This window comes from Symphodus melops (assembly GCF_947650265.1).
Source record: "Symphodus melops genome assembly, chromosome: 14".
Taxonomy (NCBI): Eukaryota; Metazoa; Chordata; class Actinopteri; order Labriformes; family Labridae; genus Symphodus; species Symphodus melops.
This window is the reverse complement of record NC_136704.1, coordinates 15830351-15848541: the sequence shown is the minus strand read 5'-3', so window position 1 is coordinate 15848541 and position 18191 is coordinate 15830351. Positions and strand designations below refer to the sequence as shown.

General features: G+C 41.0%; 2 protein-coding genes across 7 annotated transcripts in view; both read right to left on the bottom strand.

Annotated features, from left to right (window-relative positions):
* Window positions 1-1565: 1565 nt before the first annotated feature.
* On the bottom strand, window positions 1566-6739 carry prdm14 (PR domain containing 14). Its single transcript, XM_079361778.1, has 8 exons — window positions 5840-6739; window positions 5581-5634; window positions 5320-5480; window positions 4964-5234; window positions 4661-4863; window positions 4082-4183; window positions 2805-3024; window positions 1566-2344 (listed from the first exon to the last, which is right to left on the bottom strand). Exons 1-8 carry the CDS (start codon window positions 6444-6446, stop codon window positions 2193-2195), a joined length of 1770 nt encoding a protein of 589 aa, XP_079217904.1. The 5' UTR covers window positions 6447-6739; the 3' UTR covers window positions 1566-2192.
* Window positions 6740-8670: 1931 nt separating this feature from the next.
* Window positions 8671-18191, bottom strand: part of ncoa2 (nuclear receptor coactivator 2) — a 59141-nt gene continuing 49620 nt past the window's right edge. For 4 of the 6 annotated variants that reach the window (XM_079360747.1, XM_079360749.1, XM_079360750.1 and 1 more), the window contains 8 exons: window positions 17981-18110; window positions 17672-17846; window positions 17249-17545; window positions 16182-16259; window positions 15504-15972; window positions 14379-14556; window positions 12992-13193; window positions 8671-11986 (listed from right to left, as the gene is read on the bottom strand). In XM_079360747.1, coding sequence (XP_079216873.1) covers window positions 11975-11986; window positions 12992-13193; window positions 14379-14556; window positions 15504-15972; window positions 16182-16259; window positions 17249-17545; window positions 17672-17846; window positions 17981-18110 — 1541 coding nt within the window. In that variant the 3' untranslated portion in view covers window positions 8671-11974. The remainder of the gene's footprint in view (window positions 11987-12991; window positions 13194-14378; window positions 14557-15503; window positions 15973-16181; window positions 16260-17248; window positions 17546-17671; window positions 17847-17980; window positions 18111-18191) is intronic. The other 2 variants (XM_079360752.1, XM_079360751.1) reach the window with 2 other exon arrangements.

The window sequence follows — 18191 nt, the reverse complement described above, 5'->3', positions numbered from 1 at the left end:
TTCTTCACAGACATATCTGAAAAAATATATATACATAAGAGAGGAAATGTTATGCCCTTAAAGTGATGGAGACATCCTGTTGGTCATGCCTGTGAGAACAGAGGCCTGCATACAGGTACAGCCCTTTTGAAATGTTCAATAGTGAGAAAGAGGCTTCATACATGAAACTATATTCTATCTGCTGATAGATATTTCAAAGTATACATATGTATTTGGCTGAGCTATTTGGATGAGTATGGACTGTTGGATTTGATGAAGAAGCATAGTACAAATGTTCCATACTCTCTGATTGGCTGCAACAATTGGCTGATAGGACTCGGCAACTGCCTCTGCCCTGCCATTTCCTTGAAATCGCTTTTAGATGTGGCTGGAAGCAGTAGCAGTACCATAGTCCCTAAGTGGCAACTTTGGTTGTTGAAAAATGAAGCCAAGCTACGTAAAGTATCCATTAGTATGACCTAATCTCATCCACAGACATTTACAAGCAGCTTGGTGTTAAGTGTCTTGTGCAAGGACACGTTTACACGTGGCTGCAGAAGCTGGGGATCAAAGATCTGATTTAACTTTCTTTACATGTTTTTTTATGTGGTAATACTATCATCTAGATCTCATGATATGTTATTTCTGTTACAAAGTCTTTTGTCTATTTCTCCTCTCCCAGTGCTCGAATATGTGGCACCCACTTAGCGCTGTTGCAGTGTTGTTTTGTCTGACTGCATGCCCTCAGTGTGAAGACTGGTGACCCAGAGGTTAAAGGTGACAAATCAGAGCAGTGGGACAAAGACTTAAGACTGTGTCATCTGTCAGACCCCATGCTGTAGCGACCATCAGTACCCGGGGGGCTCTCTATGAATTAACCACAAAACACACATACATGCACCCATGTACATCCATCCATCCATCCATCTATCCATCTATCCATCCATCCATCCATCAGGCCATGTGGCACAGTTGGAGACAGTGTGAGGGCAGATGTCAGTCTTTGTGTGAGGAGCAATAGACCACCTTACTGCTGCACTCTATTGTCATTCATTTGGTCCTCTGGGGTTTGTTCACTTTTACTGTGAGGAGGACTACTGTCTCCAATTCATCACTGTTATAAATGAACAAACAGTACAGTGGATGCACACAAAGGGATGTGTGCACTGTAAAATGCAGGTCAATACATAAACACTTCAACATAAACATGTGCGAGAGTCTTCACAATGACAACCACTAATGTAGCTTATCTGAGTGATTAAATAACTTTGTAACTTTCTAAGTGATTAAATAACTGTGTCAGAGTGGTTACTGTGAAAATAATACAATGAAAATAAATAAAGTTAGAAGTATCCGTTCAATTTTTCTTGCATTTAAATATCTCTTCTCAATTCTTGATACAATATGTGATATTTTCATTATTAAGACGTATTGAACCTCAAATCAGTGGATGTAGAGATTTTAAAATACTTCTTCAAGCTAAAATGTTGGTGCTGTGTTAAATACTGTTGCCCAATGTTTAACTGAGATTTGGATGGAAAAGTATAGCTGAATATAAAAACAGAAATACAAATGACCCATCTTGCTTCCATGCGCTGATTTTTTATTATTTCTTAATTGTGAAAAAAGGCATGATGCACATAGAGGAAAAATCAGGACAATTTTGATTGCTAGGCTGCATTACATTACAGTAGAAAATATAATAATAATAAATTAAGACAATGTATAACATTTATTTGTACACAAACAGGCTCCAATCTACAATGACAAAATATAACATTGCTTTCCAAGCATTAGTCAATGCAAGAAAACATAATAATAATAATAATAATAATAATAATAATAACAATAACAATAATAACAATAATGATAATAATATAATCATGATAATAATTAATTACAGTAGGTTAAGACAATTGTTGCAGAGAGAAAGCTTTAAGCCACAAAACAACAGACAATGTATTTAAACACATTATAAATAGATGTAGACATATTTCTGTCTTTAAATAAAGATGAGCCTATTTAAATAGATCCACAGAACAACCCTTTATCAAGCAGCGGTTACATGAAGAAAAACTGAAGATCTTTGTAGGGCCTCGGTATTTATCTTTTACTAGTGTTCCAGCAATGAAACTTCTTGAGATATTTGTTGCATACATTCTGCAGACTATTATAGAGGAGGACAGAATGTTCTGAGAACAGTTTATATAAGATTAGTTCCAAGGCCGATATTCCGCATTTAAAACTGTTAACCCGGAGTAAGGAAAGTTTTTCTGTGCTTTTGGATTGTTGTTCAGTGCGAACACAGATTCCTCCTGTAATCCACTGCCCGCTGAAGACTGGAGAACCGTACTGTCCAGGATCTCTGTAGAGCAACAAATTACCCATATAAATAACCAGATGTTCAAGGCAGGGTACTGCCACATTTTTTTTTTAACGAGTTTTTTTTATGGAATAGAGAGAGAAAACCAAAGACTGCTAGAAAAAAAAATGCTATGAAAACAAAACAAAACAAAAAAAAAAAAAAACACCAAACAATAACATAGTATTTAGGCTAACAAACTGGCACAAAGAAACAATAGGATACATGCTGTCAAAAAACGGTTGCCATATTTGGACTAGAGTATAATAATAACTATTTGCACATCGATATTGTGACATAATTTAGGCCTAATTTACATGTTGTGATAGTAGGCCTATTTGTTTAGACCGTTAACCTAATTTCATTACACCATAAAAAATATGATTTACTCTACCAATTTGGAATATTAGGAAAGCTAATATATATATAGATTTTTTTTTTTTTAAATAAGCAAATGACTTACTTTTGTGGTTTTTCATGTGGTTCTGAATCTCCTGCTCCTCTTGAAAACCAACCCCACACAGCTCGCAGGTATACGGCTTGTCCTTGGCGTGAGTCCGACGGACGTGGCTGTCGTGGGCGGCGTGAGAGGCGAAGGCCTTCCCGCAGTGCTTGCACTTGAAGGGCCGCTCTCCTGAGTGCTGGCGGATGTGTGTGCGGAGGATACTGGAGGCAGTAAAGGCCTGGAGCAAAAACAGACACTGATTGAGACATTTTCTCCCCGGTAAGAAATGTGTTAAATGGAAAAGATTAATATCGCTGGTTTAAAGGATAAGGGTTTGATTGGGGTTCATAAACTGTAAGAAAAATAACCTTTATTTTTAAAGCTAGTCCAAGCGCACCTGTAGGCCTAGAGTTTGCCCCACGTCTCTTTTGTAGGCCTAATAACCTTGATAGTTATACAAATTATTAATAAAAACATTTTTTGTTAAACATATGTGTATTATTCGCCCTGAAAGTCGTTTGTCTCCATCGTCCATTTAAAAGACTGTAAACCTCTGGTTTCGTGCCGAAGAGCTTTAAGTGTCCAGTTGAGGAGAAAGGGGATTATCTTTAACAAAACCCTCTCCGGGTGCATAAAAAGGGGAGGATATTGAGAAAGAAAAGAATGAAAAGAACTTCTGCTCATTCCAGGACCGTAAATTAAAAGTTTAATCTCGGCAGACAAAAGGCTGGGCGTGCATTTAGCGATAATGAGCATGTTAGTGTCTCCGTGGCGCGTGCCCAGCACAGAGACAATAATGTGGGGCTCGTGCACCATGAAACGAGGAAGCATATCATGGATCCGGAATGCTGTAGGTTTTAAGCATGGACATATTGGTTTTAAAACGATAGCGGCGAGGAGTACGAAACTTTTGAGGTCTGGTCCTTTAGTATGAAAAAAAAGGAAATATTTTGACGCCTTAAAATATATCATCAGCTGGAATGTCTTGAATGGAAAACCGAGAACATTCTGTCTAGAACTACAAATTCTCTTATTATCGTCTTACTTACACAAAACTTTATCAGACTTTAAACTATACCCTGTAAACCAGGTAAACAAAAACAATGGGCTAAATCCCTATTAAACTGTAACAGTAAAGTAGCCTAATTCTTGTCTCCCCAGAACTTGCTGTTACACACAGCCCAGGCTGTTAAATAACCAGCTAACAATATAGCCTACACATTGAGTCCATGTTTTCATATTGAAAAGTGTTAAAGTGGAAATAAAGTTTTAGGCAAAAAATATAGTCTTCTTACCTTATTACAGTAGACACACTTGTAAGGTCTCTCTCCAGAGTGCACGCGCATATGTTTGTTGAGACTAGAAGACTGTGAGAAACTCTTACCACACACTGAGCACTGGGGGAAAAACAAACAAACAAACAAAACAAAAAACATCATTATAATAAAAAAATGATTGTCCCTTTTCCAATTTTAAATGTAACCTTTAACAGTTTTAACCCTGGTCATTTTTTTAAAACGACTTTTTGGGAATACTTATTTTTTTACAGTGACATTAGAATCATTTGGGGCTGCTGATAAGAAAGACAGAATGGTTTATTTTTCACATTTTCTTTGTTTTTTCTTCCAATTTTGTTAATTTGTTCTCCTTCAGATGACACATATTGCTTTTCACCAACTCGAAGACTTAAGGTAATTTGCTTCTTTTACAAGGCCCAATAAAACCTAAGGCATCTGTTTGTAAGTGACGCTGCAGGGAGCTGTTCCATCAGCACCACGCACACTTACGCACCCAACACAACATGTGCCTACTTATTAGAAGAATACCTGCATAAAATACATAAACACGTGTGCAAACGCACTGTTTTGCTCTACCTTATGAGGTCGGTGTTTCTCGTGCACATGTAAAATGTGGATCCTTAATCTGTCTCTCTTCTCGAAGGATCTGTTGCAGAGGTGACAGGGGAACTTCCTATCTCCTTGATCAACGCAGCGCGTGTATTTCAGGTGCTTGTCTCTGTAGTACTTGTAAGCAAACACTTTCCCACATCTGTCGCACTTGAAACCCTCACCAGAATCTGAGGAAATATAGTAAAAACGAAAAATAGAAATACATTCAGTATTTTTTTTGGGGGGGAAAAATGACATTAAAGGTGAAAAAGAGCGTAAGATTCTGACCTTCAGAAAGAGACACCACGTTGTTCTCCTCTCTGGGGTCTTTCAGAGTAAGAGGGATGCCGAGGAACTGCATGTAGCAATCCCCATACCACACCAGCAGCTCCTGCCCGGGCCTGATCTCTTTGCAGGCCTCATAGAAGATCTGACCCTGGACCTGCACAGCGATCAGGTTCTGCTCGTCTGGAAAGCGAGCACACTTCACCAAAGACATCCAGTTTCCTGATCCTCCTCTGCCGTCCACAAAGTGACTCAAGCGGCCGTTTTCAAACACCTTTAGAGTCATAATGTTTAGAATTAAATCAGAGCTAAAACACCTTCATACATATGGTAATGTAAGAGCAATTCCCACACATTACCTCCCACATTAAGGTGTTGTCATCATATGTCTTAATCTCGCTGGTGTTAACCACTTTGCCCTGGAAAGGTCCGAAGCGTGTGCCTTTCTGGATGCTGCTTTTGTCTGTGAAAACTCCACGATGTGTCACGTTTCCCCACGCTGCCTGGATGATGGTTAATCCTAAACACAGGAAAGAGAAAAAAAGTTTAGGATCTTAGTCAAATTAAAGAAGTGGAAGAAGAAGGCCAGTAACGTTTTTGAATAGAAACTTGGCAGTTACCCTCTGGGAGGTCGAGCGCATCTTTGTCCTGGGCGATAATGTGAGAGTCAGACACTGGAAAAGACACACAAATAATTAGGCTACATTAGGAATAAGCCTATAACTTCAACTCTGCATGCAACATACGGGTTAAGTTACTATTATGGAACAAGACAGGCGTCGATAACGTGATAATTAATATGCTTATTATTGCAGAACAAACACAGTCGTGTATTTCCTAAAACAAAAAAATACCCAAATACTGACAAAGAAGTCTTACCTGACTTTTCTGGTAGAGCCAGTCCGGATATCGCGTGACCCACGTTCCGATCCTGGTTGCCAGAGTAACCATACAGAACCATGAACAAGTCATCCTCGCTGAAATTATAACACGCGCGCGTTTTCTCTGGCGATGTCTCTGCACTCCGGAGCCGAAACAAAGTCTCTTTAGGCGGTGAGGACGAGGGGGCTGAGGAGGACCTCTCACTGGACGGGCTGCTGAAGTCTGAGGACAGCGGACCGGCAGCGTGCTCCGTCACCACCGCAGCCAACTCCTCCGGTTTGGAGTGCAGCGGTTGTCCCGGTAACATCTGGCTTAAGTAAGGGATCCCGGAGCTGTTCAACATGTGCTCGTGCAGGACTGAGGCGTGGTAGGGGAACTGGGGGGCTCCGCCGTGCAGGCTGAGCGGCAAGGACCCCTGGGTGTCCGATACAAGACGTCCGAGGGACTTCAGCGGGTGGAGGAGGCTGTGAGTCCGGGGGAAGAAGTCTATGTAAGGGTGGTGGGGGCTGTGGAAGAAGCCTCGGGCCGGACTGCCCTTAAGCATGCCTGCGTGGTGGCTCGTGTCCTTGAGGACTACAGGGATGCTGGACAGGGACACGGACATGATGGCACGAGGGAGAAGCAGTGGGTCAAATGTAGTTGTGTTTCCTGTGGAAAAAAAGAGAGAGGGTGTGGGAGAGGGATAAAGAGAAATGGAAGAAATCTAAAGAGGGAAACTTTACATCAGGAAAGGCTTACCTCACCTAAATCAATGACTTTAAGTTCTATGCCTTGATTCCTGAGTCAAAAATGGTTTATACCTCTAAAAACAAACTGTTGCCAAATTGTTGAGGTGAACTAGTCCAGTCACAAAAAAATGGATCCAGAAAACGTAATAATGCAGCCGAAGCCAGGGACAATTCAATTCATTCATTTTGACGTTAGAATACTCAATATAAAATAAGTAATTTCCCCTTTAAATCAGACCTTTATGTGGCTTGCAGATGGAATGACTGGGTAATTATTGTATTGTAATAAAAAAAAGCATTGCACAGTGAAATTGGACGGACGATTTTGCAATATTTCCAGCTGAGAGCACACACAAGCAGACACACACCAACTGTTCATCAGCAGCTTTAAATGACCAGCAGAAACATGGTTTGTTCTTCAAGGGGAGCGTTCAGCAATCAGCCAGTAAATAGAGAGACAAATCAGGGTCATGACACTCATTACTGAACAGTCGGCCGGAGCAGAGGTCAACATTAATGAAGCTTTATACGGACTTTACCGTGGAGGCTGGTCATGGGAAATACGGAGACATCAGCAGAATTATTGAGATGAAAATGTTGACGTGAAGAAAACTTTGTAATAAAAAATAAAATTGTAAAAACGAATTGTAAAAGTAGCAGAGTAGGCTTAGTGATAGCAATAACGATAGGATGACATAATTCGTGCTTAATTTCAAACTAGTGGAAAACTTGGATTCTCCTTAATATTTGTTAAAGTAGCTAAATATACAAATATCTAAAACATAATACATAATTATTTCAGTGAGTAGGCTACGATACAATTCCCTTTATATGAAAGGCAGTAATGTGAAGCTGCAGCTATATTTTTTTTTTTTGCAGATGAGAAATAGAAACTTACTTTGGTAGATGAAATTGGATGTTTCACAGTAGAATTGTCTCTATCATGTCCACGGGCTCCAGTTTGAACAAGCTGTATGATCAAAAACAGTACGCAAAATCTCCACAAAGTGTGCAGGGGGAAAAAAGAGGCCAGCAGGTCTAAACTTTAGACTGCGGGACCTTTCTCTCTGTGTTGTTCTGTGGTCATCTGAGGGCACCTTTACTGTACACGGTGGGATCTGCAGGAGATGCTTCCCTGCTCCTTCTTCCTATTGGTCAGGAGTCAGCCTCATGCATCTCAATGCCCCTCGGGAATACATCTTCCCAGGGACAACCCACCTTTAACTTCCCCACAGCAATCTGCTCTCTCTGCTACAATGAGGCTGACGGACAGAGGATTTCCCCTGGACAGCAAACGCACACTTGATGTCATTTTAATAAAAAACAAGGGCTGCTATGACTTGGATGTTGTGAGGAAGAGTTAAAAATAACTTAGCAACAGAAGTAATTTAGAAAATGAATAACACTGAAGCAATTCTTTATTTGAAGTGGAATCGTGCATTTAACAGCTTGTTCTGTTGGGTTATTAAATTAATAGGCCATCAAGTTTCATATCTGAGTTTTATGCTGTTCTTTTTTGTTTGTTTGTTTTTTAAAAACGATTTTCTTTATGTTAATGTGTTTAATGTTGCAGTAACCACGGGCTTCGGCTGATTTGTGTGGTAGCCGTCGCCCTAAACTTTAACTTATTTTATCACTATTAACCTCAAATAATTATGAAAACATAATAAAATGCATGAGCAGGCCTATTGCTTATTCCTATTCCTATTAATATGATGTTCTCAATTGAAATTAGCTAATACATTTCGCTTGTATCAAAACGAATGCTCGCTTAATGTAAAAGGATTCTAACATTTATTTAGGCCTATAGTCTATCTCTAAAACACTATTTTCACCTAGAGCTTACATTTCTGTTCATTATTTGGAGTGAATATAGGCTCCTATTTTTTATGTGCATGTAGCCTGTATAGGCTACTTGTTAAGTAAATTAATTGAAAAAATGACTGACAAATTTAGCACTTCGTTTTTTAGCTTAAAGCTAGCCTAAATAAAAAAACAAAACAATTTATATATGTAAAAAAAAGAGAGGAACACAACGGCCTCGATATGCTGAGAAGTTCTCTTCATTTCTTTGTATGTAATGAGACAACCTCGATTAAATACTGCAATAACAGAATTCTTTATTTACAAGGCAAATAGCATCAGCGAAGCCATATTAGTTCACAACTTGCATAACTGTGGTTTTAACTTCTCTTGTCTATCTAATTTTGCATAAAACGCTCACACACACTTGGGATACAAAGATGGATGCGGGTATACAGTGTGATTCATGTGAACAATGCAGAACAGAATATCTCGGGGAAAACACAACGCTAGGCTTTCTATAGAAAGTCCATATAGTATTTTACATATTGCTTCAATATCCCTACGTATCATCTTTTCCATACAAACGGGGTGGGGGTGAGAGAGAGAGAGAGAGAGAGAGAGAGAGAGAGAGGGGAGGGGGGGTAACAGAGTCTTCAACCCAACACAAAACAGCGAGCAATGATGAGGGACAGAGTCTCCAGCAAACTGCGAAAGAAGTTGAACAATGTTGCACCCATTCAATATTGTACACAAGTTATACAAATTTGTACAGACAGCGGTGTAATGTACAAGAACGAGAAAGGACGAAATCTAAGGCATTATGCTAGGGGTTTTAGCATTTCAAGGTTGCATCTTAGCTCTAAGAAATTGGCAGACAATACAAAAGGGCATTTTAAGTTCTTCAAAATAACTGATTAAAGAGGAAAAAACAAATGTTTAGTGGGTCCAAAAGCCTGGATATCTGTACGGGGCAAAATCATTTATTTGCTCCTGTCCTCATTATAAATGCTAAAAAATGCATTGCTACCACATGGCTTTAAATCTTTTTAAAATGTTGACAATCTTTGGAAATTTTGCAAAGGGCTGTGAATCATTCTTCAAAATGGCTCAAAAAGTCTTGTTCTGTACGACTGTATGATACAATCAAAACAGCATTTATTTAAAAGAGAAACGTGGTCTTCTGTCAGCCTGCAGCTGACCTCTGAAATCATGTCAAATAAAAGCTGAATGCAGACTATCTTTGTCAAAAAGTTCACTTGCTACAGCTTCAATTTTCAAATAGAACCTTATGATAAAAAAACCCTAAACAGAAAGAGAAGCAGCACTGGGCAACATCCTACCGAAATGCTGAAACGAGCATGGTGTAACTGCACAATACCATAGTGTCAACAGGTTGACAACACACCATCAGTCACATGTTTAGGCCTTAAATGACAATACATTCAGAATGATTCTCTACCTCTTTAATGCTGCAACATCTACATTTGACCCTGATAAGTGACATCAAAAATGTATATATCTTTTTTTCTTTGTGGGCCTATTAACATGCTAACCAACAGGTCTTCTCTCACTATGAAAATAAAAGCTGGTAGAATTCAGAAATCCAATTGAAAGGTGAGGATTATTTGGCTTGCTCCAAGTTTGTCCTGGGTTAAAATAGTCGATATAAAAAAGTTTTGTTTGAGGAAAAATGTATTTTTGAGGTTAGAGAGGATGACTTGCTTTGGTTCTTGTGAAGGTCAATCCAAACCCCTCCAGGGGCACAAGAATAGCAAGTCATTACCGAACACTTTATACTGCCTGAGGTCATAAAATATGGCTAAGTGTCTGTCAGAGCAGGTCTGGTGAGCCGTGCAGTCTTAACTCTGACCTCTGCGATAGAACAGTGGCTGCATAATCGAAACAGGAACGCTGTGTGTGGCTGCAGACTTTCTTGGTACAAACTGCAATAAAAAACGGTGTTTAATACTGCATCCAAACGTGGAGCAAAAATGTGTCCTTTTGTTTTCAGGAAACTGTACAAAAACAAAAAGACCAAAAAAACAACAAAAAAACAACAAGAAAAGAAACAAACAACCCAAAGTGTTTCTCAAGTAATCGTTATTGCTTGTTTACATCACACCGGAACAGTTTGCACCTAGCAGCTTGTATGAAGCACTTTTCACTCCAGACAACATAGAAAGCACACTTCTGTTATTTTTTTAATAATTGTATGGCTGTGTTGAAGTTGTCCTTATTTTTTTTTTTTTTGTGACGTTCTATGCTAAAGGCAGAGAAGCAAGCGATAATCTGTACACTGTATACACAGCACACCCCCTTACAAACCTTCCCTACCTCCCACCCACACCCATTTCTGCATCGTACCAGAACGTGAAAGCTCCCACTCCACCACCCAAAAAAGTAATAAAATAAAATAAAAAAAAGAAAAGAAATACCTGCTCTGCTTCAAGAGGCAGTTGTGACCAGACAGGGAAGGGAAACCAAACCCTAAGGAATAAAATAAATAGGAAAGAAAAATGTTTTTCTTATCGGTATGTACAATCTCTGTAGTTCATTTTTAAACCATATATGATTTTGACATCTTCTTCTGAAACTCCAGGACCAAAGCATAATCCATAATTCAGGCTTAAAGAAGAATCTTCTCAGAAAGAATACAACCATTACTGTTAAAATGATAAAAAAAAGTGCCTCTTTCACACTTTGAGAAATTCTTTTTTCTTGTTGCTACTAGGATAAAGAATCATCTACAATATTTAAAATGAATCTATACAGAAAAATAAAACTTAATTTAATACACTATATAAACCTCTTGACTAAATTAGTCTAATCATACAAATCTCCATTCCACTCAAACCATTCTTCTGCAGTGTTTTTCAAGATCAGTTTTTTTCAACCATATCTTCATTCTACATCTTATTTCTCACAAGAAAAATAAAATAAACAACTAAAATAATAATAAAATAAAGATCAGCAAAAAGGCAAAACCGGTTAAGTGTTCCAGCTCCATCCGTAGATTTGAACACAACTTGGAGTCTTTGCTGCCATTTTGGAATTATGGGCAAATGTCCCAAATGAGTGAGAGAAAAAAAAAAAGAAAAAAAAAATCAGTGTACGTCATTTTTTTGAGATGAGATTGTAAATGGCCGCTGTCCACTGAGAGGAATACATTCATCAGAACAAGGGATCCCACCCACTGCTGCCCCCTTTAGGTCAGTGTCCCCCCTGTTGAGGAGGCTTACAGTAAGTCACACTACGGTGAATGCAGCTGGACAGGCAGACAGACTGGCTCATCACAAGGCTCTCCTCCAGGAGGGTTAGGCAGGTTAGGACAGAGATCCACGATCCCTCCCCCCCCTCCCCCCCCCAGCCCTCTGCACACACTCTGGTGTCTGTTCGGCACGGGCTCCTCCGGGGACCGCCGAAGACACCCGGCCAGGGGGACAGACAGCAAACTCGGAGCTGGGGGTGGCATCCGGGGTCTGGGCCTGGCTGGTTCAAGGGGCAGTCAGGTGGTTACATGTTTGTACAATTTTTAAAGGGCTGACGTGCTCCTTGGACCAGCTGATCACTGAGGTTCAGGGTAAGAGCTCCATGAGGGTCAACAGTATTTCTGCAGAGAAACAACACATTTTAAGTCACGGCATGAACACACAACGGGAGCAGCACAAGTGTTTCTGAACTCGCAGAACTTCTTTGCAGTAAACCAGCAGACTTAAACAATTAGAAACCACCTTGGAGCACAGCATGGAGGCTAAAACAAGTCAGTAAATCACAAAAGTCTGCACTAATGGTCAAACGGTAAATAATTGAAATAATCTAAGTGCCAATATATTTCTGTAATCCTGGAAGGAGGATAAATCTAGTGACAGATATACTGGTGTGTTACAACAGTCTGAAGTGCAGACAATCAAACAGCAGCTCCTTGGTTAAATATTCATGGGCCTTTATTGGGCTTAAAAGCATCACGGACATCAACAGTATATTTTACATACGCAGCTAACAACACCAGGGAGACAAAGGAAGAAGGATTAACTCAGTTATCACTTAATAAGCACCAGAAATGGAGTGCTGAGAGTTGGACTTGTTTTCTCTGACTTGTTAATGTCCGTGGAGAGCGTGCAAGTTTGACCGATCAGGGTTTTATCGTTCGGTCAAGCAGCTGATTCGCCATAAATCCAGACAGTCCAGCATTTGCACATCATACAGTAACATCTATATAGTCTAAATGGTCTGGCTCTAAAGTGCCCGCTGCTAATTACATCATTGTCCTCTAAGTTCAAGTGAAGCATCAGAACTCCAGCTGGAGACCTGACATAAACTGCTGAGTAAATTATTCACTAGCACGCCAGTTCAATAAGTGTAGCCAAACACTTAGGGTCTTACGGTAACACAAACACAGAAGATAAGCAGCCCGGTGTGAGGACAAAGAATGATGAACCTTTTAGTTTTTCTTGGTCCCTTGACTGCTTTGTAAAACTGGAAGGGGTCTGAGCTCAAAGCTTTAAACTCTTAATACATAGTGCACGATGAGGATATTACTTTGAAATGGGAAAATTCAAAAATCGGCTTATTGTCCATGTTATTTAGATTGCTAATGTTTGCGTCTGGTATTCACCTGTTCTGTTCCCATGGAGGGCAAGCCGGGCGAGGGCCCCGAGGTCATGGACGTGACGCTCATCTGCCCGCCCATCTGGCCCATGCTGCTGGTAGCCATGTTGGCAGCCATGGAGACGTTGTTAAGGTTCATGCCGTTGCCGTTGTACATGTTGCTGTTCTGCTGAGTGAACTGCGGTGATGCCTGCTGCTGTGAGAACATACTGTGGAGAGGAGGAATGATCGGAATAATCATGAGGTTGGGAGAAAACATTTTGCTGTTGAAGAAGAGAAACTTAAGTACTGTAAAATTGCGTGTATAGGACTACATTTTAATACCTATGTTTTCGTCTAAAAAGATGGTGTCCTATATCACCATTCGACCAATATACTGGTCTATAGAGCGAGCGAGAGAAGCAGAGAACTGTTCAACTGGATGATAAATGATGACATTAAATGAAAAAAGTGCATTGGTAACCTGTTGGTGGTAAAAATAAAAAAAAAGAAGAAAATCTAAACATGGAACCCAGGACTGCTATTTTTGTTGTTGTGGTGTAAGACAGGTATTTACATTGTTTGGGTTGTGTGAGTATAGTATTGCAGTTCAGAACTGGAACTGTGACAACCTTAGGTGGAACATGGTTTTATACTGGTCACATGTTTTAAAATAAAGCAGAATTTCTCTTTTGTTTTTTTGGAGCGGTGTGTCTGTGAGCACAGTCTTCTATCCCTCCGTTCTCTTGTACATTTCATTTTGCCCACGGTTTAACGTACAGTAATTTAAGCAAGTCAAATGCCACAAATGGCTTTCTGTCTGAAACTTCACCAGCAGTGATAGGCTTTCAAATTAACTGCACAGAAGGAGTCCATTTCCTAACGGATGAATTAATTTACCTTTTATAGCACATAGAGGCAAAAGTAATCACCAGTTAAATAAGCTCCTCACAAGCAGCATTATCATTGTTTTCAAGAGGCATCAGATGACTAGAATTGATTTGTCCAAGTATTAGCGGATATTTTTTATTATTACTATTTTCACTTGATTTAGTCTGCTGTTTTAATTGCACATAGCTCCGTGTGTGTGTATGTGTGTATGTATGTATGTATGTATATATATATATATATATATATAAAGCCGAAGGCGGTGTGTCCACCTCAGCATGAACGAAGAGCTGAAAACAGCTAACTCAGGGGTAGTTTGACTTCACAAAGTCAAGCATGACTATATATATATACATAGATATTTTTTTTCCAGTTACTGCACAATAGTTGTCTGTTCATTACTGTATATATTTCTGTTTACATCTTTAGTCTGATCACGGTCCACTTATACCTTCACGTTTTTTCCTTGTGTAATTTTAGTTTACCTGTACTATCGTTTATTTGCTGCTCTATGTGTGTATGTCTACCTGTTTCCTCCAATGTTGCCTTGTGGCCAGCCGTTCATGTCAGGAGAGCCCTGGAAAGCAGCGTTTCCTTGGCCCTGCTGCATCATGGGGGACTGTGTGTGGGCCATGCGGGGAGAAAGCATGGGGCTCTGTGGCGTGCCTGGGCCTCCAAATCCTCCCTCCGCTTGTTGGTTCATACCTGTGATGGAGGCATTGAGACCGGTCAACCATTGAGGACCTGCACAGACTCCACACTTGAATTATTGAAGGAATAAATGTATGCATTCCAGGTATTTGTTTTACACAAACATGGAGACAGACAGTCTAGCAGAGAATGAGCTACAGTGCAAGCATGATGATTAGCATGACAAATCCTGTTTGCGTTCAGGACTACTCACTGACAGTTAATATTTCCAACGTGCAGTAAACAGGCAAGGAATTAGGAAGGCAGGGAATAAGGATAACAGGAAAGGAATTTAGAACATAATAGGGAGAGGGAAGAAATGTCTAGTGCTACTGCTCTGTACAGACCCACAGGCCAGATTCAGATGAAGGAGTGAAGGTTAAATCAAACGTGTCATCAGATCAGTGTTACATTATCAGATAATGCTCAGATTACAAGCTGCAGTAAGACTGACAGGTGGAGCTGTAATTGTTGCTCGGGCCTGCTCGCAATCTTTGGAGTCGGGTGTCACCAGAGTTCAGTCTAAACTACTGAGGGTATGGCGCCCTCTGGCGGAGAAGCAGTGCATAGCTAGGAAACCATTTTGACAAAACACAGAACAGAGATTATGCGACCACATTTCCCGATTAAAGCTCATTTGTTACGTTGCTTAGAAATAAATTATGAAACAGGATTATGATCATTAATGTCAGCTGATCAGTGTAGTCATCAGATGATAATAGCGACTGAAAGCATATGATGCTGTGCAACTAGAGTCGCATCGACACATAGACAATGGCACACGCACACACGCACACACGCGCACACACGCACACGCGCACACGCACACACGCACACACACACACACACACACACACACACACACACACACACACACACACACACACACACACACACACACACACGTTGGAGGGTGGAGTGTGTGTGAGGCTTGCAGGGTGGGGGGATTATGGGAGTGGTACCTGAGTTGGGAAACTGAAAGGCACTGTGCTGCAATTGGGGGCTAAGTACGGCCCCGTACTGTCCGCCCATCATGTTTGTGTTTCCCATCATCATCTGTGAGGAGGAGGAGGAGGAGGTGGAGGAAGAGGAGGAGGTGCCATGCAGGTGGAGCTGGGGGTTGGGAGGGAGAGAAGGCAGGCTGGGGGAGAGTGGGGAGGAAAAGGGGCTGGTGGAGGGAGGTGGCGAGGCCAGGCCTGTACTGGTACCGTAGCTGGGTGGGTAAGGGAACTGCTGGGGGTTAGCCTGGGGTATCCTGGGGTTACTCATGCCTCCGGCAGCCATGTTTGGAGGCAGGTTGAGGCCCTGGGCCCTCATGGCCATGCTGCGTTGTTGCTGGACTTGCTGGGCCTGCTGCTGCTGCCGCTGCCTCAGGTGATTACTCAGCAGCTCTCGTTGACGCTGCGCCAACATCTGAGCGTTGATGGTCCCCTGGGAGAGGGAGGAGGGACGAGTGAGAAAAGAGCAGCAAGAAAAGAAAGGAAACACATCAGTGATATTTATTCTACCTGTGCGTCAGCAACCTAAACACCAAAGATAAAGCCTTAAATAATAGTCGTCAGTAAAGCTAAACACTACCAACACTCATAAGCACATGTTTGTGCAGACAAAACGTCTGACGGAAGAGGTGACGTACGTACCTGGTTTGGAGCACTGGCTCGAAGAGGTAGGTTCACATTTGACACACTACTCATCTGAGTCATCATTGGTTGACGGTTCTGGTGGGACAAGATGAAGAGAAATAGGTTTAGACAAACACTCATAACACACATATATATCCAGTATGTATATATACACATACACACATATATACTGTATAAAGAGAGTTGTGAAAAAACACAGAAAATTTTTCATGATAGAGGCTGCATACTATTAATATAAAAATATACTTAAAACGCCCCCGCCCCAAAAAAAACATTTTTTTAAATTCTTCCGCTTAAACAAATCTAATGCTTTGTGTTTGTGTACTGGCCAAACACACGTTTACAGGGTGCACTGGTGAAGGGCTGCACTAATGTTTTCCACATATTGTGGAAGATGAGTCATGAAGAATAAAAACCTTTTAGCAGTATTAAAGTGAACTATCAGTGTGTTTCTCTCATTAGTCTTTCTCGACATTGAACGTCCTTCAATGAGAATATTGCACAAAATAAATTGTCTCGTTGCCCTAACTGATGATCCAATTCAAAGATTTCTTCATTGATCTCTTCCTACAGTATCATCGTCCTAATCTAATACATAAAAAAGTGGATGCGGTGAAAAATATATATTACCAGCTTCAAGCAAGTGGTTAAAAATAACATGCCAAAAATCAACAAGGGATGAGAGTTTTAGATATAAAGTCCCTGTGTAGCACATCAGATCTATTTTTAGGATAGTCGTATTAAATGTGAAAAAAAAAACAAAAAAACAAAACAAAACATACCAAAACCATTGAAAGGGTTAATATTGTCCAGGGGACAAAAATGAATATGTTGTTTGTATTCAAAATAAATTAAAAAAAGACAATCAATCTTTCCCTTTTCAACACAACTTTACAAGCTTTACTCAGGGAAGTGCCACAAATGACCAGCAGGTGGCAGGTAGTCTTAATCCAGGCTGTTCATGTTAATGTCTTCCCCTGCTAATGAACACAGTGGCTGATCAAACAAAGCAATGTTACATAAGAAACACCAAAGAATCTCTACACAGTCCGTATCCGGTGTACCTGCTGTGACTGGAGCCGGTGCTGCAGCTGTAGCCGTAGTGTGTTGGGCTGGTTGGGGACGACAGCGGGCCTGAGTCCAGGCCGGGTCTGCATCCTCATCATGGGGTACCCAGGCCGTGGACCCATCTGGCCTGACATGGGGTGGAAGCCTTGCTCCTGCATGGGGGCACCAGGGTAGCCCCTCTGGGCCATGTGGGAGGGCGGGGGACCAAACTGCTGCGTCGTGTACATGGGGGGCTTTTGGTCTAACATCATAGAGGGGTCTTGGGGGAACTGGTCCGGCTCTAGGGTTTGGCTCTGAAACAGGAAGTCACAGAATACGGATGAAAGACACGTTCGGTAATAATAATAAAAAGAAGTCTATCAAAAAGAAGAACAAATTTTTTTAGCGTGAAGACACAATTTGGGTTAGATAAAGCTCACTTGTTCTACCAGAGCAGGGATCCCCAGAGCACGATCTATCTCCTCAAGGCCATCGAAATCCTTTAGTGCCGTGTACAGCTGGGACATCAGAGCTCCCTCATCTACACCGCTGCCTTCACCAGAGCTGTGCCCTGTACTGCACAGCAAATCATCGGGAGGAGCCGAGTGCACCGGCCTGGGAAGGGTGGAGACAGAGAAGGCAATTAGTTTCTCAATCAGAACACTTTGTTCAGGATAAACTATGGATTACTCACAGACCACAGAGGACAGGGTTTGCATGATATTACAAAGTCATTTTGGAAGTCTCACCTGGTCTGGTTTACAAAAGCAGTCGTATCGATGGGCATCATGCTATCGGGCCAGGGTGCTGTCTGGTTGGGTGGAGCCTGTTGTTGGGAGAAATGGTGTCCGGCCATGCCAATTTCCATATCAGATTGGGCTAAATACAGAAAAGAAGGAAATCAAATAAAGTCAGGCTGCAGTTTTGGTTTTCATGACAAAAAAAAATTGAAATCTAGCC

Coding starts and splice junctions, on each gene's coding strand:
- prdm14 (XM_079361778.1), bottom strand. CDS start 6,446: ATGTCCGTGTCCCTGTCCAGCATCCCTGTAGTCCTCAAGGACACGAGC. Junction 5,635..5,839: donor GGCTCTACCAGAAAAGTCAG/GTAAGACTTCTT, acceptor TGTCTTTTCCAG/TGTCTGACTCTCACATTATC. Junction 2,345..2,804: donor CCACATGAAAAACCACAAAA/GTAAGTCATTTG, acceptor GTTGCTCTACAG/AGATCCTGGACAGTACGGTT.